Source organism: Nelumbo lutea, chromosome 7, assembly GCF_056320005.1.
Source record: "Nelumbo lutea isolate HS-2025 chromosome 7, American lotus-T2T, whole genome shotgun sequence".
Classification (NCBI taxonomy): Eukaryota; Viridiplantae; Streptophyta; class Magnoliopsida; order Proteales; family Nelumbonaceae; genus Nelumbo; species Nelumbo lutea.
In genome coordinates, this window is record NC_142690.1 from 57,131,876 (window position 1) to 57,155,571 (window position 23,696).

The 23,696-nt window shown below is 37.3% G+C and overlaps 1 protein-coding gene across 3 annotated transcripts in view; it reads left to right on the forward strand.

Annotated features, from left to right (window-relative positions):
* Positions 1–243: 243 nt before the first annotated feature.
* CHR4 (chromatin remodeling 4) overlaps positions 244–23,696 on the forward strand; it is a 48,146-nt gene continuing 24,693 nt past the window's right edge. Inside the window, exons 1-6 of one of the 3 annotated variants that reach the window (XM_088955936.1) lie at positions 247–484; positions 1,261–1,336; positions 9,093–9,439; positions 13,410–13,511; positions 13,663–14,445; positions 23,582–23,689. In XM_088955936.1, the coding sequence (XP_088812062.1) occupies positions 9,173–9,439; positions 13,410–13,511; positions 13,663–14,445; positions 23,582–23,689 (1,260 nt within the window). In that variant the 5' untranslated portion in view covers positions 247–484; positions 1,261–1,336; positions 9,093–9,172. Of the gene's footprint in view, positions 485–1,260; positions 1,337–9,092; positions 9,440–13,409; positions 13,512–13,662; positions 14,446–23,581; positions 23,690–23,696 lie in introns of all 3 variants that reach the window. The other 2 variants (XM_088955935.1, XM_088955937.1) reach the window with 2 other exon arrangements.

Genomic DNA, 23,696 nt, shown 5'->3' on the forward strand with positions numbered 1-23,696 from the left:
ACTGGCTGCTTTAGTGTGCAGGACAATCGTCTACGGTTGTATTCGTAGGGAATCACCGGTCACGGTAATCCACGTCAGCGCCGTACACATGGGACCCGCTATCAGGCTGACGTGGTGTGTGACGATTGGACCCGTATCCTCCGGTACCCGCAGAGGATTCGTAGTCGATAGATAGTAGATGCCTCTCTTTCTCTCTCTAAACTCTTTCTCTCTCTATTTATTCATTCCTCGTCTCTCTCTCGCTTCGTTTCTTTCATTTCTTCTCCTCTGTGCCCTAATTTCTCCCTCTGCATCTTTATGCGTCTGCCGGATGCTTCTCTGCGTTCTGGGATGCTCTGTTTCTGTTTACTGTTTTTGATTTATCAAAAAAATTTGATTTTTTGATTGTTTTTTGGTTCCATTGGATGATGCCAGTTGTACTTTTTGCCCATTTTGGGAGATTCTTGGTGGAGAATTTGGTTTTCTGTAATTTGAGCTGAATCAGGTAAACTCTCTTGTTCTTATTTCATTTAGTTTTCTTCTTATTGCTTGAATGCTGCAATCTGCTTAATACTATTGTTCTTCTTTTGATGGTTTGGGTTTATCTGTTTCGTATTTTGTTTGCCTGGGAACATTTGGTGGAGTTGGCCTTTTGGTAGTGTGTATGATGAGTAGCCACTCACCATAGGTCTGTTTTTTCAGCTGAACTTTAATGTATTTGATTGTTTGAAGTGTGCCATGCATGCCTTTTATTTTATTTTAGTTACGGGTTTTACATTTATAAATTGTTATTTGGAATGGAGTTTATCATATTGAGTAACAGAATTCAGACATATTCTAGTTGGTAACAGGTGGTGATTTTTCCATCTCCCACTAGCCCTGAAGTAGTTTAAGTATGGTTTTAGTTGGAAGAGAATTAATTTTTGTGCTTGATCATAACGGGAGTTTGGGAATGTGATAAAAAGTTCGTTGTTTGTGTTGAAATTTTGAGTTTGGTAACTAGTAGTTACCTTTTCTGTAAGTTCTTGGAGGTTTGATTATTGTAGGCTAAAGTATTGAAACACACATTTCCTTGGTGGACGAGCAGTTAGAGGTTAGATGTTAATAGGTGAAGGAAGTTTTGAAACTGGATGTATTGTACAAACCCACCCTCATTTTACCAACTTAATAAGCTGGATTTTCACTGAATGGTTATTGGCCTTCTAAATTTGTAGCTGTGACTGCTACCTTCAACATAAGGAAGAAATTCTCATTTTTTCTGATGGATATCACAAAATGCAGGATGAAGTGTTATATAGGATTGCCAGCTTTCTGGATTATTGGGGCCTTATGCTTTTGCCAAGTAGTTATCATCTAGGTACCCTCTAATATTCTAAAATACAAATATTACTTTGATTTTTTTTTCTCTTTTCCTCCCTTTTTTGGACAGATAAGTTCTGTGGATGGTTCTCTATTTCAGAGAAGGTGGTTAGTTTTCTTTTTTGGTCACCATGAATGATTACTTACTTTCTTTATTTCTTTTATTGGCATTGGCTCTGTGCTTAAATGTTGTGGCTACACTGGTTTAAGTATAATAGTTGCAAGCCGGGATTGATCATATTCTCTTAAGTGCTGAGTGGAAGTAGCTTATTAAGCACTAAGAGGACCACTAAGAGTTACCTAACGAGGCCTTAGTTTGTTTCCTCTCCAAGCCCTGGATTCCCTGTTGCTGGCAGTTAACTGTTTTTCTTCCACTTGTGGATATTCTCTTTTTGATAAATAACAGAAAATTTTATTAGAAAGGAGAAAGATAGAAACAAAGATCAAAGGATAATAAATGGAAAAATCATGGTCCAAACACCATAACCTATTCTTCCTAGAATACCATCCTTCTCTATCATTCCCTTACATGTGTTTCAAGGTCCATGAAACCACTCAATATGGAATAGAATTCCCCTAATATAACTTTTATCTATTAACTCCAAAACTGGGGAAGCTATCATCCAGTGGGTTAGCAGAACTCCTTGCACAAGTGAATGAAATGGTCACCCTAGGTGCAATAGCTTGTGCTTTCATGAGGTGTCTCATTTGTCAAGACTCTTCATCTTCACCTTTCTACCCACTGATAACCAATAGCTGCTTGAGAATCACTTTCCACTTCTAATCGTTATTTATTTTTATGTTCTTGATCAGTAGCTTTCAATGTTTATTAATAAAGAAAAAAGAATGAATTGTTTACAAGATGCCTTGCATCCCCAATTGTAGGCTAGCATGCATCTACCTACCCTTGACTTTTGTATGGCATTTACAAATTACAACTGTGCCCAAAGTAAATTATCCCTATTAGACCCTTGCTTAGTTAATATGTTGGCCAAAGAATTTGCAGATCTATGGACCCAGATAAAGGTTGTATTTAGTTCCCTTCTCGAAGACTATTTCCCTCGTGGTGTTCTGGTACTGCCAACATCCTTGAAAAAAGCCTTTCAGCCAAGAGATCACCACTTCTGAGATTCCTTCCACCATCAAATTTCGTACATTAATTGATCAGTCTATTCTCAACCCTTGTAGGATAGCTAACATTTCAGCCTTTGTAGAATCTCCATGTCAGACTGGCCCTGAAAATTAGTACCATGCTGGTTCCTTAAGACTCCACCCACTCCTGGTTTTCAGTAGATAATGTTTTCCAAAGGATTTTGGGCAGATTACACTCATGGCTGCCCATTCATAAATCTTTCAAAGGAAGGAGTCAAAATATTTTTGTAAATTGCAATTGTATATCATGCTAACACTGCAGGGGTAATTTTTTTGTAAGCTCCCTTTTGTATAGTCTCTTGTTGTACAAGTATTTTTTTTTTTGAGAACTACTGAATTTACTTTACCATTTTTTTAGAAAAATTAAATTTTATCCCATTTTTATGAGGTAGTCTCCATTGTATGCATAATGGAGAACATCACAATTTTATTGAGGGTTTTAAGATAGGCAAGGAGGGGTTGGTTATATCTCGTTTACAATTTAAGATGATACACTCGTTGTCATCAATGCCTCTGTGGAGAAAGCTACAAATTTAAAAGAAATTTTGAAGAATTTCGAAGGGCTATTGGGGTTGAAGGTTAATCTTAATAAAAGCATTGTGCTTGGTGTTGGTGATATCGAGACTGAATTTCTTTAAGAGTGTGCTGGAGCATTGGTTTATCATTCCTTTTGTTGCTAAAACATTGGCATTTTCTACATGACAACCAATGCTGGATGGATTGGAGGAGAGGTTGAACAATTGGAAATGCAGATGTTTTTCTTTGGGTGGTAGATTACATTGGCTAAGAGTGCCCTTGTTACCTTACTGCTATATTATCTCTTGATTCTTATTGTTCAAACTTTGATAGCAGAACAAATTCAGAAGACTCAAAGGAACAAATTGTCAAGCAGATATTCTAGCTAAAGCTGGGTTGGGAAGGGATTTTTTGTATAGTGCCATAATGCCAACTGTTATCCTTCTTGAGTGCACTTTTTTTTTTTTTTTTTGGTTTGAATCTCTTATGCATATTTCTTCTCATGTGCATCCTTCCCTCTTTTGTTTGAATGAAAGTTATATCTTCTAAAAAAAAAAGAAAAAAAATCGAAAGGAATTTGTTCTGGAATTGAGGTGGAGGAAAAGGGAAAAAATTGCACTTATTAAGTGGAGTTGGGTGTGCAGATCAAAAAGTATGGGTAAGGATTAGAGAGTTGAATAAGATGTTGCATGATAAGTGGTTATGGAGATTTTGGTTGAGAGAGAGGAACTGTGGAGAAGCGTGGTTGTCCTATCAAAAAAGAAAAAAAGTGGTTGTTTGTACGCTTGGGGTTGCAAGGTTTGAATTGGGTTGTTTGGGAGAAGGAACTAGGGTGAGGTTTTGTGAAGATGAATGGAGTGAATGTGGCAAAATATGCAATCTTTGTCTTGGGTTGTTTAGGTTGAGTGTCAAAAATATTATAGTTTGCCAATGTTTTGAAAAGAGTAGAAATCAGATTCTTCAGAGTCCTAAATTCAGGTGGCTATTGTTGGACAGGGAGGTGGGTGAATGCATTTCATTACTTGCTAGGCTGGAGCAGACTAACATTTATCCAAAGTGCCCTGGATATTAGATGGTGGAAGGAGTGTTCTGATGAGGAGTTTACTGTTAAATCTTTTAATAAATCTGTGACTGTGAATCAGATTGAAAGATCCAATGTTAAGAAGGTTTTGTTGGAACCCAATTCTCTAAGGTGGAAGCATTTGCATGGTCATTAGCCTTGGCCATTGAGCCATCATCTAGGGGTTTTCATTTGGCATATACGTGTAAGAAGGAAGGGAAAAATGTGGAGCACCTGTTCATCCATTACGGATTTGTGGATATCATTTGGGAGGTTCTTTACTATTTTTGAGATAAGGAAGTCAAATCCAGCAGAATTCTTGGGAGTAATTCAAGGGATGTAGATCGAAAAAGTTTTGAACTTGGACAAGCTGATTATTGAAGGTGATTCTACGCTAGTGTTTGGCTACGGAAGCTGGAGACTGTCATTTGGGCATATAGGGATGAAGAAGTTTAAATGGTTAACTTGCAATCTGACAGCGAGGATATGGTGGGAGAGAAGATAAGCTAATGGGATGCTGATTCTTTAGCTAATAAAGGGGTCAACAGGGATCAGTTGTAATATTTTTTCTTGTATATCAACCATGAGAGGTGTATCTCAGAACTTTCTCTGGGATTCTTGTATTGCTCTATATATTGAATCTTCCAATAAAATTGAAATTACTTATAAAAAAGGTCTAATCCAGAATTGAGGATTCCTTTTCTGATTGGCCAAAGCAAAAAGGCTAAGAAAATATGGAGTATCGTCTCCTTTGCTGTTTGCTAGGGCATATGGAGGGATAGGATTAGGCATATTTTTGAAGACAAACATAAACACAGAAGAAAGCTCATATCAGAGAGGTTTGTGCTTTGGTGGCAGATTGGACTCTTAATATTTGAAAGTTTGAAGAACTCAACAGGGAAGATCTTTAGGAAAATTTTTCAACTTCTTCGGAAAATGTGGAAGCAAATTCAAACTTATAAACTTTGATATGTATTTTTTTTTTTAATCTTTAATTTGTTTGTTTTTTTTTTCTTTGGAAACTGAATCTTGGTGTTTTGGTTGCAAGTGAAAGTTCTTCAATGAGTTTGTAATCCTTTTTATTTTAACGACAAATTCTTTTCTTATCATAAACAAAATTGTTCATGATGCACATTCTTGTGTGTGTGTGTGGGTGGGGTGGGGGGGATGTAAGCAACCCATTGCCATCCTCTATAGATATCATCAAGGGAGAATGGGGCAAACATGTCCTTAGTATGACTGCTGCCCTTTGACACCGATGATTTCAGCAATGGTGCCTCTTTGGTATGGTTGCTGCCCTTGTGCTATGCAACTTCTAATTAAATTCAAATATTGACCTCCTTAGTCCTTGCAGAAGAGCAAGAATTTCTGGTTTAGTGGCAACTGATGTCCAACTGGACTTGAATAAACATAAAGAAATTTTCCATCAGGATCTCTGAAAACTCTATCAATACCTGAGTTTCCTGGATTCCCAAATGAACAAGAACAACCATCAAATTTCAGTTGGATTTTTCCTTGGAAAGGAGGATGCTACGCTTGCACTTGGATCTGTTTTCTAGTTGAGAATGTAGTGATCTCACACCATGCCATCATCACCATTCACAAAAAAACATCAAACTCATCCTGTTAGAGTATCCAATATGCTACTTTGAACTGAGTGTTGTTAGTTCTCTCTCTCTCTCTCTCTCTCTCTTGTATTGTGAGTGCTCTTTCAACACTCTCTCTCTTGTGCATTCTGTTTTTACTAATGAATTTTCTTCTTATTACTTCATTGTCAAAAAGAAAATAAAAATAAGCACTTTGTTTAAAGAAATTACAAGAAACATTATGGTTGAATGTACTCAAATCAGTAAGCTTGTCTTAGGATCCTATCGTCTCCCCTGCAAAGCATCATCCTATCTTAAGTTTTGCCAAAGCCAAGGGCATTCTTGTAAATGAACATATGCATGAGTGAATTTCCCCATCCTACCATGTAAACTCCAGTGGTTCAAGGTACTTCATATGTCTGGTGGATTCATGGCCGGTTAGAGGATTCAGCAAGAGGGTAGAATCTTTTGGAACCTTACCCCATTTGCCATTTGTTGGTCCTTTTGGAAGGAAGAAAATGGAAAATTTTGAAAGAGAACTTGAGTCCTAACTGGTGATTGGGTGTATACAAGGGGCTACTGTCCCTAAGTTTCTATTTTAAGGGAGTTTGATGAGCTTCAAATTTCAAGTTTCTGTTATGGATGGATGTCCATAATATTTGATCCATAGCATCTGCTGCATGTTCCTGAGTGTGTTTATCCTTTCACCTTGGATTTCTTTTAATAAAAACTCTTTACTTACAAAAAAGGGCATTTCACATGTCTGTTTTTTTTAAGCTTTTCTCATTTTTGTTGTTCCCTCTTGGAATTTGCTTTCTTTTTTTTTAAAGTACTTTCTAAATGATTGTTTGGGGCAAATTTCTGGCCCAGTTTCTCAACATCAAAAAGTTGAATTCTCACTTCATGGTAGAAGGTTTGCAACATGGAATGAGTAAAAGTACAACTCTGAGTGTATTCTTGGTGGCTGTAGGAGTAACACTTATCATCATAAGTAGACTGTATCCAACCTAATTTTTCCTGGGTGTAGAGCAGTCAGCAAGCTGAGGTGCAGAGTTTTCAACTTTTAATGAAGCTTCGCTGAATAATCTTGTTTGCAAATGTTGGTTGAAACAAAAAGAAAGAAAAGTTTTGAAAGTTCAGTTACAAAAAATTAGGTTCATGTGAATCGGGGGTGGGGGTCTGTTACTTGATGAAAAAGCAGGAACTTGGGAATCTTTAAACTTTGAGAGAGGTTCTTAGCATGAATAAATTTTAGTGGGTGCTAATACTAAGACTGTTTTTGGGTTACTGTTGAAAAGGAAATAGAGAAGGAAGATGGAGTCCTGTTGTTCAACCTTCTGAATTCCATGAAGGGGGGTTTTTTTAATGTTTGAATGTATTTAAATCCCTGGGAAAGCTATCACTTAAATCCTTTGTAATTTAGTCATTGGCAGTGTAATTTCATTTTTTTCTCTGAATTCCATGGTGATTTAAAGACAGCATATAAGTTGTTGCTGGTTTACTCAACTGAACTCAAGTCAGCCTTAATCCCAACTATTTGGTTGATGGCTATAAAAATTTTGTCCCAGTGTCCCATTATTATGCTCAATCAAGAGACATTATTTTCTGTCAATTGTAAGCCCTTGATATTGTTACCGGTCAAAAATAAAGAAACATAATAGAAATTGTTAGATGCATCAAGCAAGCTACCTACAAACTCACTTTCGAAGTGTTTTGCTTTTACTTTCCTTTTTGGTACCATTTTTATATTAGTTATATAATTTAATATATATTTTTTCTTTCTATACCCCGTTTGGTGATTTCTAGAGGTAGATGTACCAGATACCAGGCATTTGCGCCAAATACCAAGGTAATGGGTAGATTTGTAGAACCCATAGGAGGTCAAGGTGGGTAAAGAGAACTTCAGCTTTGATGGTTATTTTTGGCAACCCTGTTTCGGTTGCAGAATGCAGATGGAAGAATTTTTAGGGAAAAAAAGGAGAGTTGGCTCTGGTAAATTAGATTGCATGACTTTCTTGTACTTGGGAGATTCCGTTATGTTCTTGAGTTGTCAAGTGATATTTTTTAGGCTAATATAATTGCTTGAATGTATGGGAGGATCAGAATGTCAATTGTCATTGAAGAATATCATGCAACTAATCAGAGAACATGTTTTTTGGCTGATTAGAGACTTTAACATTGATATGGATAATCAGAGACTTCGCATGCGGATAATGGGCAGGGACCTTGAAAAGAAAAAACCTCTGAAGGAAGTGGCAGAACTCATCCAATTGTAGAGAACTTAAGAGAATTTGTTGATGAATACTCATAAGAAAAGAGAATCTGTTGATGAAGAGGAATATAAGTAGAGATGGATTGAGGGAGTTGAGGTTTAATAAGATATTGATGAAATTCTGTTTGATGTTTCTCATAAAATAAAGTAAAAGATTGAATTAAAGAAGGCTGCCAATACTGAAGTACGGGTAGCTGAAATTTTGTTCTTTTTAGGTATGGAGGCAATTTCATGAAAAAGATTTTACATAGTTGGAGGAGAGGGAGAGACAGAGAAGAGGAGGTGTTTGGGATAAAGCCATAAAGAAGAGAGATTGTGATGGGGTTAATGTAGCTAGTAGAAATGGGGAAGCTGAGAGGTAAAGTAGGGTGATGAGGGACCTGATGGCTTGTTGGGTGGGGGGCACAAGATTTAAATGGGGGTCTAAGTTTTTATTTTTTTATATTTTATTTCTTATGACGTTGACAAGTATTGGGAGGAGATAAATGTTTATGAAGGAGAATCTTGGTGTCTCTTGGTCAAGTAAAGGATTGTGCATACTGAAATTTAAGGTGACAGAAAGTTATTAACGGGCTAGTGTTGTCTTTGTATTTGAGGGTCTTTTTGGTTTGTGGGTTTTGGGATATTTTATTTGAGCACCATGTCTTCTTTGAGTATTTCCTCAAAACGCTTCCATTACATCCTATTTAATCCTTTCTTATTTCAATAACTTTTTTCTTTACCATCAAGTTAAAAAGGCTTGCTTTCTGATGCATGAATCATGATCTAATTGTTGGGTGAGCATGGTGTTTGTATTGAGGGACTGTATCAACAAGTTACTTTATCGAGAACTAGGTCCAATATACCTTTATCTACCCAAAAGTGGTCATTTTCCTTGATTTTACTTGTTCTGCTAAATGCTTACCTAATTTCATGGTTGATTATGTTCTTCCTTGCTATATTCCTCTTGGTATTGCTGTATTCTCTTCTTTTGCTCCTTTTTCAATAGTATAGAGTATGTGAACATCTGTTGTTAATCCCCACAAAATTGTCGATCAAAATTTATAGTTGACTGTCTTGACTTGATTTGACTTGATTTAATGGTATATATGCTCTTATTTACTCTTATATCTGTTTTCTGGAACTATTTCTGTCTGACTGTTTAATTTTTCCTGATCCATGTATATAGGAACCAAATCTGGAAGGGTTACTGTGGCTTGATCACTATACACAAATTCGGATCCCTGGCCCTAGCCATTAACTCATGTCATGCTTCCAGATACTGTTAGTCATGAATCTAGGACCAGGGATCCAAAGATGAGGGAAAACAGTTCTGTGAATACTAAAATGATTGATAGAAATTGGGTCCTGAAACGTAAGCGGAAAAGGCTTTCATGTGGACCAGATCTATCAAATGGTAAAGAAGGTTCTTCTGTAGCATCAGAGTCTCCAAGAAATAATCCTCCTGCTAAACGTAGGCTGAAATGTGGTATAGGCTTGGCTCGGTCTCCACGCAAGAAGAAAGGAAATGATGGGGTAAGTTCACTTTGTGTTATACTGGAAATCAGAAATTGCTGATCATAATTAAATCAATATATGTATCCGCATATGATTTTGGTGCTTTCAGTTGATACCACACTCGTTGAGTTGTCAAGCTCTTTCCGAGATGTTTCTGTGGCTTTTGGCATTTTCTTTTTAATAATGTTTGCTTGCATCTGTTCATTTCCATTCAGCTTTTGTCCTTGAATACTATAGCTTCTGCATCTAACCTAATCTCTTAATGTGGGCTTGGCATTTTTGAATTTACTCAAAAAAATGTTTTTGGATTAAAAAAATGGGTAATAACTTCTTTCTCTTCTCCTTTCTTATTCTTTTCTCTTCTCTCATTTCCTCTCTAGTCCTAATTTACTCTAAGAGATATCATCTAACTCAGAGACAAGAATATTTCTCGTCCTTAGAGCTACATAGAAGCCACAGCCTTGACTTCTTGATTTATGGTTATGCCTCTAATATTTGCACCACTATCTCATATGGTGATATTGATGATAAATTTACCAGTCTTCATGGATTGTTTGCAGTGCTTTTTGTTGCCAGGTGAAAGCTCTATCCTGAGTTTGTAATCCTTTTTGATTTTAATAAAAAAATTCTTTTCTTATTATAAAAAAGCCTTCTTATTCTAAGAAATATGCAGCAATTTTGGTTCTTGGTGTTCGGTCTTCTTTATTAATTGATTAAAACGTTTGAAGACCCCTCTATCTGTTTCTCTCTTTTTGTGGTGTCATTAAAGGGTTTGCTTCTTTTTTTTTTTTTTTACTGTAACAGTTTTGTCTTAATTTGATTGGCAAAGGAAGAAAAGAGAGTGGAAACAAGAAGATAAGGTGTTGGCCTCTTAATGATTCACCAACCAGAGTGCACAATTGGATTTTGATGAGGGATGGACAATGAGTTTAGAGAATTTGCAATGGATATGGTAATTAGAGGATTGCAAGTCATAGCTAATTTGTCAACGAGGAGACAATTATTTATCAGGCATGGGCTTTCCTTCCTCAGGGAGTTGTAAGGCTCAGCTTTGGTGGATGTTCTATTAGAAACCTGCCCTTTTGCTTGTTGTAAGTTCAGAGGTCAGGATGCTGAGATCATTATGGTCTTCTTGGTGTGATTGGTGGGGAGAATCCATCATAACACCAATCTAACACATATTTCAGTATTTGGGTTGATGTAATCTCTTCGTTTCAGCAGGTGGAGTTTGAGGGGACTCCTTGGTGGTTGTTTGGTGGATGAGAAACACTGGAGCTACTGTTATCATATTAGGGAGGGTGGGGCCTTGATTTTTGCAGTTAACACCTTATTCAAATGGAGTTGAAGGTCAACTGACAGGATGGAGAAATCCTTGGTTGAGGATTTGAAGTGTGTCTTGTATTAGGCTCTATAAGCTTTGCTGATGATTGGTTGTTTTATCTGATTAATGTTTTTTATCAATAGTATTCAAAATCATAATGAGAAAAAATGGTTGTACAAAGAAGTCATGGTAATAATGGTGTTCACCTTTACACCTTTTTAGGGGTACTTCTCTTTGTCTTCTTTGTATTGATATTTAAAATTCTTATTGTACTTACTCATTGGAATTTGATTAACACAAGCTTCTCCTTTGATCTGGGGACCATTGCTTGGTGTAATGGTAAAATCTCAGGTTGTTAAGTGTGGGAACGAGGGTTTGAGTCTGAGATCAGCCACTTTGTGCAAAAAAAATGCCAAAGTTTAGAACCATATCCAAAAAAATCTTTTGATCTCAGTAAAAGATTAAAAACTATTTTACAAAACACTTGGGTTGTGTTTGTATAAGCTTCAGGATTTGTTTGTTTTTTTCTTTTTTCTTAAAGCCCCAAAGCTCAAAGCTCGAATTTTAAGCTGTGTTTCTGGGCATACAAATGTTGAATTTAGATTATGTTTTTAAAAGAAATACTTACCAAACACTCAGTACACTTTTTGTCAATTTTTCGTTTAGCACAACCTAAAGCTCAAAAGCAGAATTATGGGCTATATATGAGGGTCTGTGGCATTCTTTGCATAAGGGCTAATTCCCTCTTATCATTGTGTCAGACTCTTTTATCTACCATCAATGCTATTCAAAAAGGAACATGGCCAAACTGGAGAACAGGAGTGCTGTTCAGGAACACAATGCATCTCATCAGTCAAGGAACAAATATTAGCTTCTCTAATTGCTATAGAGAGGCAAACAGATGTACTGACAGTCTAGCTAATATGACCTTAGGCCAATCTGATTGAAGAAAATATCTAAATAACCTGCCTGTTAATATACTTACTTTTTTTGGTAGAAGATGTGACTTGTGACTGGAGAACAGAAGTGCTGTTCAGGAAGATGATGCATCTCATCAGTCAAGGAACAAATATTAGCTTCTCCCATTGCTATAGAGAGGCAAACAGATGTGCTGACAGTCTTGCCATATGTCCTTAGGCCAATCTGATTGAAGGAAATATCTAAATAACCCGCCTGTAAATATATTTACTTATTTGGTAGAAGATATGACTGCTTATCCCCAATGGAGGAGATGTAAATTTTCTGTTAGTTAATATAAATTTCTATCTTTTGGATAAAAAAAGCTGAAAAGCAGAAGCTTATCCAAACATAGCCCTAGTTCAGATAGAGACCATACAAGAGCAATTTTGGAAGTTGATTGGGATGACTAGCTTAATACTGTATGAATTCAAGGCTCTAAAAGGCCATTACTCAATGTTGGTCCCATTTGAGGTGTAGGGAGGGGTGGACTGGTTAGACCAAACCTTTGCCTTTTTTTTTTTTTTTTTTTCCTTTTTTCTTTTTGGTGGCTCTCAGAAGCCTACATTCTTATTTTTCTCAGCACAGGATTTACTACTATACCATGCAATGACCCCTTATGGGTTCAAGGTTCAATTCCATAAGAAAAGTGGTCTGAGTTTAAAGGAAAGAATATATGTATATTGAGACATTACTTGTGTATGTATACGTGCTGTTGTTTGAGGGTTTGGACATTCATTGGTCCTATAAATTTCACCAAATTCTTGCACGTTAAATAATATGTATATGCCATGTTGCAGGAAACCAGTGATATCAAATTCATAGTTGAATTGCTTGAGCTTCTAAGTCAAAGTTGAAGAGAGAACATATTCAGTTTGTCTCTCCACTTGTGGACTGCATCCTAAATTAAAGTGTCAAAACTAACATGATTTGCTTGTTTTTGGTGTCATTAGAAAACTTTTTCAATCATCTATCCTACTACCCAAGATTTTGTGATCCCTACATGAATTGAGAAAGTTATGGCTAAGTTTTGGACAAATTACAAGTCTGTAACGGGATTCCTATTTTCATGGTTGTTTTGAGTTATAGTAGTTTCTGGGTTTACCTGGAATTCTTATTTGGAATTTATGTCAAACTTGTAACAGGTGAAAAAGTTGTTTTTTAAAGGTTTTCAAGAGTTTTTATGGGCAGTTTTAAAATCACCATAGTTGTAGCCTGTAGTATGAATTAGAGAGTGATTAGGAGTCATTAGATTAGGGAATTTAGTGTATGTAGGGTATTATTATTGCTGTAAAGAGGATGATAGGAATTGGGATTAAATTTTGCTTAGATGTTGATTCCTTGGTTATTTTTATCTGTTTTGGTTTTTTATTTTTGTAGGTAAATCCTGCATCACAGTCCTATAAAAAATCAAGTTTCACTATGATTGCTGATCTTAACAGGAGCAGCTTTAGCTTTGATGTCCTCACTAAACCAAATAGTATTTATCAAATTTCACTCTACAGATATATTCTAATTATGGAAGTACCAATTGTGAAACCGATTGGAGTTCTGATTACTGTGCTTAATTTGATTGCATAATACACAGTTATAAATTTTGTTAGTGGTGTCTGTTAGTGCTTTTTGTTTTGTTTTGTTTTTAATTGCGTCCTAAACTACAATAACTTTTTTTATGCCTTCCATCAATCTCATTCTCTTTTTCCCTTTCAGTACTACTTTGAATGTGTAATCTGTGATCTTGGAGGCAACTTGCTCTGCTGTGACAGCTGCCCTCGTACCTATCATCTCCAGTGTCTTACTCCACCTCTCAAGGTATATCAACATATAATAGTAATCATATTCCAAATTGCTTGTTCTTGGTTCTTAAATATCTCTGCTCTCATAGAACTAATCATTTTGTATTTTATATTGCTGGAGCATTTGACTGATCATTTTTTTTTTTTTTGGTTTTGTATTGCTGAAGCGTACTCCTCCTGGAAAATGGCAATGTCCTAACTGCTCAGAGAAGACTGTTTCTCTAAAGTCGATAAACCATCCAGAGTCCATTTCAAGACGGGCAAGAACAAAGGTCATTGCTGAAAAATCTAAGACAGGAACTAAATTGTCTGACTGTCCCAAGTTATCGCGGGTATTAGAAAGCTCCATTCCTGGAAAGAGCAGATCTAGTAAAGGAAAACCTTCCTCTTCTCATTCAGTTCCATCTCTGGAAAAGAAACCAGAGCCATCTCAAACAGATGTTCATTGCAGCACAAAGTCAAGCCAATCATCTCATGGTGGATCTGCTGAAGGCATCTCATCATGTGCAAATACTGATGCTGAGAAGAAGCCCAACTTTTCTTGTACAGATGCTGGCAGGAAGTCTAGTTCTCTTGCTAATGAAGTCCAGTCCTCTGGAAGAATGTTAGACAAGGAGCCAATTGAAGAATCTTCTGGCAGGAAATCTGATTCTCAACGTAATAATGGGGCTCCATTAAATGAGCCAATTCCCTTACTGGATCATGCAGCTAAGAAGGCCAGGAAAAAGAAGCAGAAAAATAACAAGGAAGAGAGTCATAAGAAATTTGGTATTGATAAAGGAAAATGTGCTGTAAAAAATCCTTCCAAGCGTGGAGCAAAATCAGCTTCTGCCTGTCCTGAGGGTAGTAAATCTCGCCAAAAAAGTAATTCAGCTGATCATCGTGTCTCTGTATCACTGTTGAAGGAGGGCCTTGGAACAAAATCTCCTGTTACCAAGCAAGAAGATGAGGTATATTTTACTTGAGGGTAGTTTGCAGCTTAAGTATAGCTTGTTTTTTTTAAATGTTTTTGCTGGTTTCAGAACTCCAATTTCTCAGGCTGCAAGTCATGAAGGTTTTGTATGCTTTGACTCTATAGGTACTTGCTTTGAAGATTACAGCTGCACTATACTAATTATATGAGCTACTTATTGCTTGAAAACCGGTTTTCCAAGTAAACAGTGATTGCAGAATGGTCCTTGGTGTGATTAATAAGAAAAGCAGCATTGGTCCTTAACCTAGCAATCCTTTCTCATTATAGATAACAGATAATTCTTCTGGTGAGAAAAAAGAAAGAGGGGGTGGGGGATGGAGAGAAAAGGAAAACATCTCTACAAAAGGGAGAAGTTCTATCATCTTTTATAGGGAGGAGAGAGAATCTCATCATACAAGCCAACGTTTTAATAATGAAGGAGATTGATTGAATCTGAAATGGGGAAGAAATCCCACACATCACACTAATCAAGAGGCTATAAATACAAATGCTTTTCAATGTGTAAGGGTACTTTTTGAAGACAACCCACATTGGGATGCTTGTAAATCTCGTTGGAGAATCAAGGAAAAAAAATACTCTTTGAGAACCAAAACAGATCTTCACTGATGAAGTGTGCATCTTGAGTTTGGGCAAGATTGACTGTGGTATTCATTGTGCAAGCTCATTGAGTAGTTCTTCGACCATGGTTTCCCTAAAGAATAACAAGTCAATTGTAAAAAAGGCCCTCCTTGGATAAATTAAATGTTAACTTCAAAGTCCCAAGTATGGGAATAACACAATCTGAGAATTATAGATCCTTGCTCTTTCATACAAAGTGTAAAAGGAAAAAGTTGCTATCGTTATTTCATTTTGTTTTGAAAATAACAGCAAAATTTCATTAGAGTAAAACATCAATACAGAAAGGCTGGTGATGAGATGACATCAGAGACCAATTACATCATATTTTCAAGATTACATTCTTGAATCTCAATACCAATCTAGAAATTAGATTCTAAATCTGCCACAATCTTCTCCAACTCCCACTGTTTATCTTCAAAAACTCTCTCCCCAGCTGCCTTAAAGTAAACAGACACTGATAATTCCCCCACCTTCTCCCCTAATTTCAACAGCGCACTAGGATCCCACATTACGGTCAAACCACCCTTGGAAAGACCTACTGCATTAATTCATAAAAAAAAAGACCTACTGCATTAAGTTCCAGCCATTCCCCATAACTTGATCCTCAAACTTCAGTCTTCTCACACCGGACCTCTTCAGCTTTGTTTCTTGTAGACAAACCACGTCTGGCTTGAGTTTTCTAATGACCTCTCTCACCACCATCCTCCTCCGATCTTCCCTCAAGCCCCGAACATTCCAAGACAGAATTTTCGCATTTCCCCCTTTTAAAATTTATTTATTCTCTCTCTCTCTCTCCAGACTTCCCCCTCGAAGGCCTCCTCTTGATTCTCCCCCTTGTCCCCTTCTACCACTTTTTTTTGCTCCCTCTCTTCTCTTATCCTTATCTCAAAATGTTCGAAAGCTGTTCTTGCAAACCCTTCCCCATCCCAGAAAAATAGCCCGAGTGTTCCTATCATCATTTCATTACCAAAAAAAGTAGTTTAACATTATTTCAATACGAATGGAAATATATCATTATTTAAAAAGAAAAATGTCCTCCAGCATCGGATCAAGTAAAGCTAAACTCAGATTGGTGAAGCTGGGTGAACCCTGTCCAGCATAGGTATATCTAGGAAAAGTTATGGGGCCATTATTGCAATCCTTTCAGGACCATAGATGTAGGAGATTCCACAAGAGCTAATCTGCTAGCTTTATTGCAAAGGTTGTGGTTGGACAAATCTATGGACCTTTAGAACATAGTGGTGGAAGTGGGCTCTAAAGTAGTAGTGGGATGGATGAGAAATGATAGTTGAGGAATTACACACCATAAGTTAGATCAAACAGCTGGGAAGGGAGTCAGCAGCTAGTTTCCTTTGGGTACAAAGATCGTCAAATAGCTTGGCTGATTTTTTGGCCAAACAAGGGGTGAACAGGGAACAGTTTTATTGGGGGATAAACACATAAGTGCATGTATTTTAGAAAATGGGGGGTTTGGTAGCTATTGGATAGCCTAATGAAAAAGGTTGCTTCTCATGTACATATTATTCTTTCATTCATCTCAATAAAATTTTTGCTGTTAACAACAAAAAATTATTGATAAAGAAAAACATTTTTTTTTTTTTTTGTGTTGTGTATTCTACCATTCCATGCTTGAAATTTGTGTTCACCCACAGAAGTGCTTATTTTGGATGAGTGCCACTTTGCCGATTTTTTTTTTTTTTTGATAGGAAATGGTAACTTCCGTTAAGAAATTAATGAAAGATATTACAACTCCAGCATTCCAAAGCTGAAATGCTGAACCCACATTCATAACCACTGTTACAAAGCAGCCAGAAAAGTTCACTCCTGTTTGATCCATGTTTTGATAGAGTGTCAGCCAGGCCATTTGCTGTTCTTCTAACCCATTGGAAGTTTGCTTCAACTTACCTTGTAAGGCACCAGATTTCTCTCATAATTTGCCTGTGGTTCCAGATTCCCAAATTTCCGTCTTTCATCCAGTCTATTACTAATCTTGAATCCCCTTCCACTTGAATCTGGTGTAGTTCCATTTCAGACCTTGCAGTTGTGCTAACACCAGCTCTTAACAAATCACCCACTCATTTAGGCCCCGAAAAAACAGCCAGAATTTTGCCTTACCCGTCTCTAAAGACTCCTCCTACACCTGAGGGCCTTGGGTTACCAAGGTTGAGCTTTATTTTTTATTGTGTAGAGGTTGCCCAACCCTCTTGCATTGCTGGGCTAGATCTTGAAGAGTTTGCTACTGTATTCCAGCCCCTAATTATATCATCTACTATGAATTCCTTAAGCAATTCATCTGATTTTACCCAATGCACTTCTTGATAGTGATGCAATCAATCAAGTCCTCCCTTGGTTTCCTTTTTCCTTGAAAGATTCTATTGTTTCTTTCCTCCCAAACTGTCCATAAGACTGTGGCTCTTGTGGCTCTTCACAACATCCTTCCTCTTTTTTTGGGTTGTCTAAAGAAGCTTGCTTCAAAAAGGTTAGCTACATTTTTTTTTTTGATAATTGAAAGAAGGCCTACTACATTAGGGGGCGGGTGTCCACTTGCAACCAAAGAGAGAAGAAAACCACTCCCAAATACAAGAGACAAAGGTACAAGAAATTAACATGTGCTTAGAAGTCTCTCGACAAGCAAAGCAAAGGGAGCAAATATGAGGGGAAAGGCACTGATTCGACATTTTTTATTGTATTACATCACAGGTATTGATCTTTGATAGAGCCACTTCCCAACAAAATCCCTCACTGTTGGAGGTACTGGACTGCACACACTTCTTTAGCTGGGAAAGACACAACTATAGATGAAGAGTGGAGGAGGGCACTGCAACAAGATGAACACGAATACAGACTGGAGGAAGAGGCTGACCAAATTCTACTATCTTTACAAGAAGCATCTAGAAAAATTGTACTCAAAAGGGAAAGTAGTTCATCCACTGCACCCATTTTAGCTTCCCTAAGGCCTCTCCTCAAACCGAAGTCCCAAGAATCTCTATTACGATTAACAAACACGATCTCTTGCCCCTTATTCAAAGAAAGGGAGTACAAGGAAGGGAATTTGTCCATTAGAGAGCTATCCCCAAACAAACATTTTCCCAGAACAACACTTTATTACTGGAACAAGTATTATACCTGATAAACGGTTGGAGTAGGGGTGACTCTAGAAATGACCTTCCAAGGTGACAAGCGGGAAGCCCTAAGGTTGAGTCCTGCCTCCTAGCCATTAGATGCTCTTCCATGAATACTTGCTATCACTTTATGCCACAATCTATCCTACTCACTGGGCCATCTCCATACCCACTTTCACAACAATGCTACATTCCTCTTTTTGATATTGCTAATGCCTAAACCCCCCTATTCTTTGCTTCTGGTCACTACCTCCCACTTTACCAAGTGATCCTTCTTAGTATCTCCTGGCCCCCATAAGAAATCCCTCATAATTTTGTCTAACTTCTTAGCTACACCCGTTGGAATACTAAAGATTGAGAGCCGTGTTTTAAAAGGCGTGGGAGGCGTACGCTTGGAGGCGCGCCTCCAGGCGAGGTGCTCCCAAAATGCCTTGAGGTGTATGCCAGAGGTGTTGACACCTTTGAGGCATATGCCTCAGGTGCAAGAGGCATACAACTCATGCGTTTTTTTCATGAGGCGTGCTAGAGGCGTACACCTCATGCGCCTCATGCACATCTTATATAAAAAGATAGAAAAAAAAGAAAAAGAGGAAAGCAAAGGAAAAGAAGGGGAAGGGGAAGAAAAAGAAAAGGAAAGGAAAGGGAAGGGAAGAAAAGATAAGGGGAAAGAAAGTGGTTGATCACTATGCATCTTTATTCTTCTTAAGGAGGCTTATGCCTTTCAACTAATGTTATGCATCTTTATTCTTCTTAATATAAAAGACTTTTATTAAAAATAAAGAAAAAAATGAGATCCCCCCTTCCTCTTCATCCTCCTCCTAATCCCCCTCCTCTTAAGGAGGCTTACGCCTCTTGCGTTCTAAACTACTCCTCACGCCTCTAGGTAGTGGAAGAAAAGATAAGGGGAAAGAAAGTGGTTGATCACTATGCATCTTTATTCTTCTTAAGGAGGCTTACGTCTCTTGCGTTCTAAACTACGCCTCATGCCTCTAGGTAGTGGAACGCCTCACGTCATGCTTCCGTGTTTTAAAACATTGGTTGAGAGGAAGTACACAAGCAAATTTGCTAAAGTAGACTTAATTAAAGTGATTCTTCCCCCAAGAGAAATGCAATTCCTTTTCCAACTTGCTAACTTCTTCTCAAATCTCTCTATTTCTGGGCACCAGAAACTCTCCAAATAAGGATTCCCCCCAAGCGCTAAGCCCAAGTAGTTCATTTGCTAGACACTCACCTCACAATCCTACACTTCAGCTAAAAAAGTGTTTTCCTCCTCTGTCCTGTTTATTCTTGCCACCCAACTCTTACTCAATTTTTTTTTTTTTTTGATCAGTAACAGGAAACTTTCATTAAATTATAAGAAGATTAAAATACAAAGGTGAGGGGAGGTAAACCCTCTTACCCCCTCCCCCCCAATAATAAGATTACATAGTAGCCCAAAACAAATGGCTTCTTCCCACCCTTTGTTTGGCCAAAGCATTTGCAAATGAATAGCACATCTTTTAACCCACTGGACATGCACATGCATTCCTTGGGTTAGCCACTTGAAATGCCGTTTTTCATTAGTGTATGCCCATAGCCCATCGTTTGCCTTCTCTATCCAGCCAATTACCACTTGCGAATCGCCTTTGATAATCAACTTATTTATATTCAATTCCTTAGCCCGTTTTACCCCGCCAGGAGGGCCTGAATCTGCTCTCAAAGAGTCTCCAACTCCAATTGGTCCAGAAAAAAGAGCTATAACTGAACCTGCCTCTGTTCTGAACACACCACGAACCCTTGATGACCCTGGGTTTCCTTCACTTCTCCCATCAAAGTTGAGTTTGATAAAGCCTTCCATCGGAGGGATCCAGATCGGATGGACATTCAGTCTACTAGGAGCCGAGACTGCTATCTCCTGCCCACTATTCATGATGGTCTCTATTGAAACATCCTCAAAAAGATTCATTGTTTTTACCCATTGTGCTACCCTCAATGAGATTACTTCTATAATTGTGTCCCTACTTATTTCTTTTTCAGCAAATATCCTTTGGTTCCTTTCCTCCCAAATCGTCCAACAAATTGCTGCCTTAGTGCATCTCCACAAGATTTTTCCCCTCTTTTTGATATGACAACCAACTGCAACCAAATAAATAGAGAAACCACTCCCAAATAGACACTCTTACCTCTAAATTCACCTTAAGATTAGACACTCTTTCAAACCGATTGACTAAAGCTTTAAGATGCTCCATTTCCTCCCTTTCCCCCCTCACAAAATAGAATTAAATCATTCGCGAATTGCAAGTGAGTAATCACTACCCCTCCCTCCCCACTTTTTTTTGATGAGTAATAATGCATTTTTATTAAAACCCTCCCTTCCCACTTTCCATCCTTTTAGCAACTTCTTAGCATCAGCCTTAGCAATCATAACACTCGGTACATCAGCAACCAACATGAAAAGAAAGGGGGATAAAGGGTCTCCTTGCCTTAAGCCTCTTTTTGTTGGGAAAAAATCTCTAGCCACACCATTTACAAGAATAGATTAGTGGCAAGTTGAGATACACCCTTTTACCCATCTACACCTCCTCTCTCCGAAGCCCCTATGCATTAGGATTTCTAGAAGAAACTCCCAATCCACCAAATCGTAAGCCTTCTCTAAGTGCAGTTTACATAAGATCCCTTTCTCTCTTTTCCTTTTCCTATAATCCACACAGTCATTTGCAATCAGGGTTTATGATTTGTCTCCCACTAATGAAGGCTCCTTGATTTAGAGAAATTAAATAGGGAATACTTTGCCTTATCCTTGAGGCCAATGCCTTTGTTATAATTTTATACATGCTCCCCACCAAGCTGATCTGTCTATAATTCTTTGATTGACTAACCTTCAATTTATTTGGGACCAATGCTATACAAGTGGCTTTAGCTCTTGGATTTATTTTACCTCTATTAAAGAATTCTTCAAAGACCTCCATTAGATCATATTTTAATCATATTTTCCAAGGTGACGAGGCACCCTTGGAGGCTCGCCTCACCCACTCGCCAAGTAGTTTTGTGCACTATGTTATAAAATACTTTTATATTTTAATTTTTTGACATTATAGTTATAAAATAGGCATTATTAAACTAGAATACTCATTTTATGTGTTTATGTACTAATTTCTTTTTATTATTTTCTTATTTATTAGGGTTTAATCAACACAAACATTGCTAACTGTTGTATTGAACTCATGGTTCAAAGTATCGATACATCTTTGTGTATCGGTAGAGGTGTATCCGTACTTGTAAAGATACTCTCCCTATTTTTTTTTATTTCTTTGGTTTTCAATTTCATATATATATATTTATTATTTAAAAAAATGGGTTTCCGAAAACACCTGTAAACATGTGTATTGGGGTGGCAAAGATACAATACAATACACCCGATACAGGGTGTATTGTATCGAAGTTTTGATCCTTGATTGAATCCTCAAAGATATTAGAACCTGAACCAATAAGCCAGGGAAGAACTTAAATTTTTGTCTATTCAACACATTTTCTTCTTACCGTTCTTCTTCTTCCACCTTTTCTTTTCTTCTTTTCCTATAACAAAAGTAGGGTTCAACCCCTATATTTTTTGAATTTTCTTTCCTTTGTTCCTTTTCTTCTCATAAAATGTTGATTTTCTAAACTTAAAACTTGAAATTTATACTTCTCTTATGAAAATTATGGATAGTTATTAAGGAAAGATGGTTATGGAACCTAGGGAACTACCCTAGGATATATGGTTTTATTTAAAAAAATCCATTGCTTAGGCGACAACGCGCTCCCCCTGTCTACTAGCCTCGCCTTGGCACCTTAAAAACTATGATTTTAATATCTCCCAACAATCCTGATAGAAGGCCATTGAAAAAGCATCCGATCTTGGAGCTTTTGATCTGTCTATCAAGAAAATTGCATCCCTCACCTCTTTTGCCTCAAATTTCTCTCTAGGGATTCCATTAACTCCCTATCCCCTGCTTGCCAATCTAGATCTTGTAGGCTCTCCCTTCCTCCTCTTGGTCTATCATAGATGGCTTTAAATTGGTCTACAAAAGCCTTAGCAATTAGCATTATCCCTTTCCACTCCTAAGTATGAATTGTATTTTTCCTCCTTCCTCCTATTTGCCAGCACATGGAAGAACTTGGTATTTCCATCCCCTTTGAGCCATTTGCATCTTGACTTTTGCCTCCACATTATCTCTTCCTTTCTTAGAGTTTTTTTCCAATTCTTTTTTAGGTTCAATCTTTCTTCTCTTCCTTCCACCCCTAGTCTTCTTTCCACCTCCTTTTCATGAAGTTCCATTAACCTATGTCCAATCGACTCTTTCTTTTCTTCTACCTTTCCAAACTCCTCCTTGTTCCAGCTTTTAATCCTATCTTTTAGTTTTTGGAGTTTTTTATAAAATCTGTATCCCTTCCACCTAAACTCAACCTTATCCTCCTGCCACCAACATTTTTCTTTCTGTACAAACCCTGGGTGCAGGAGCCAAGCATTCTCATATCTAAATGGGCAAGGACCACCTCCTATTTCTTTCTTGAGCTAGCCTAAATGGACAATGGTTTGAAACTGGTCTAGGAAAAGCTCTAGCTACCAAACCTCTCCGTACTTCCTCCCAATCTGAAGAAAAGAAAAACCTGTCCAATTTTGAGCATATGGGTTTCTCTTGAAAGCTTGACCAAGTAAATTTGGCTTGCAACAAAGTCAATTCCCTCAATAGAAAAGACTTCACATAAAAGATTAAATTTTCTTGTACTGGTGGTGATTCTATGGTTTGGATTATTTGTTTGATGAGAGAATCTAATTACTTTGAAGTCACCACCCAAACACCAAGGTCCATCCCAAAGTCTTCTTATTGCAGCTAGTTCCTCCCAAAATTCATTTCTTTCCCTATAGGAGTTCAGCCCATACACATTTTTTAGCACCCATTTAAAGCCATCCTCTCTTACACATGCTGAAATTTGCAGCATACTAGTGGATAGGAATACATGTTGGGTACTTTTGGGCCTCATTCCTGTGTCAAATAGATTATAGATATCCACATTACATGGATTCACTGTCAAACCAATGCATGTTTATATGCATGAACTTTCATCTTTTTATTATTTTCTTTAAGATCGTATTTTTTTTTCTAATTTATTCTATATCATATACTGTATGACTAATTTTCACTTCTCTATGGTCTGTTTTTCTTTTTTCATTCTTATTCCTATATTAGTGAACTGCAGTCTCCAACTTCCTGCATTGATGCCATACTTAATCTATATTGCTTTATAGAGATCTATTATCATTTGTTGCTTAAATATGGTTTTTGATTTGCTTGTAGTTTTTCATATCTTTTTCCTTCTCTTTCATTTTATTTGTTTATATTGTTGGTTCAGAAGCCTGCTGAAGAAATGCCACGCTCATCACATGCTTTGGAGGAACAAAGTGGTCAAGCAGTTAAATCGGTGGTTTGTGAAGAAAATGTTCCTAGCGAAGTTCAACAGGTACATT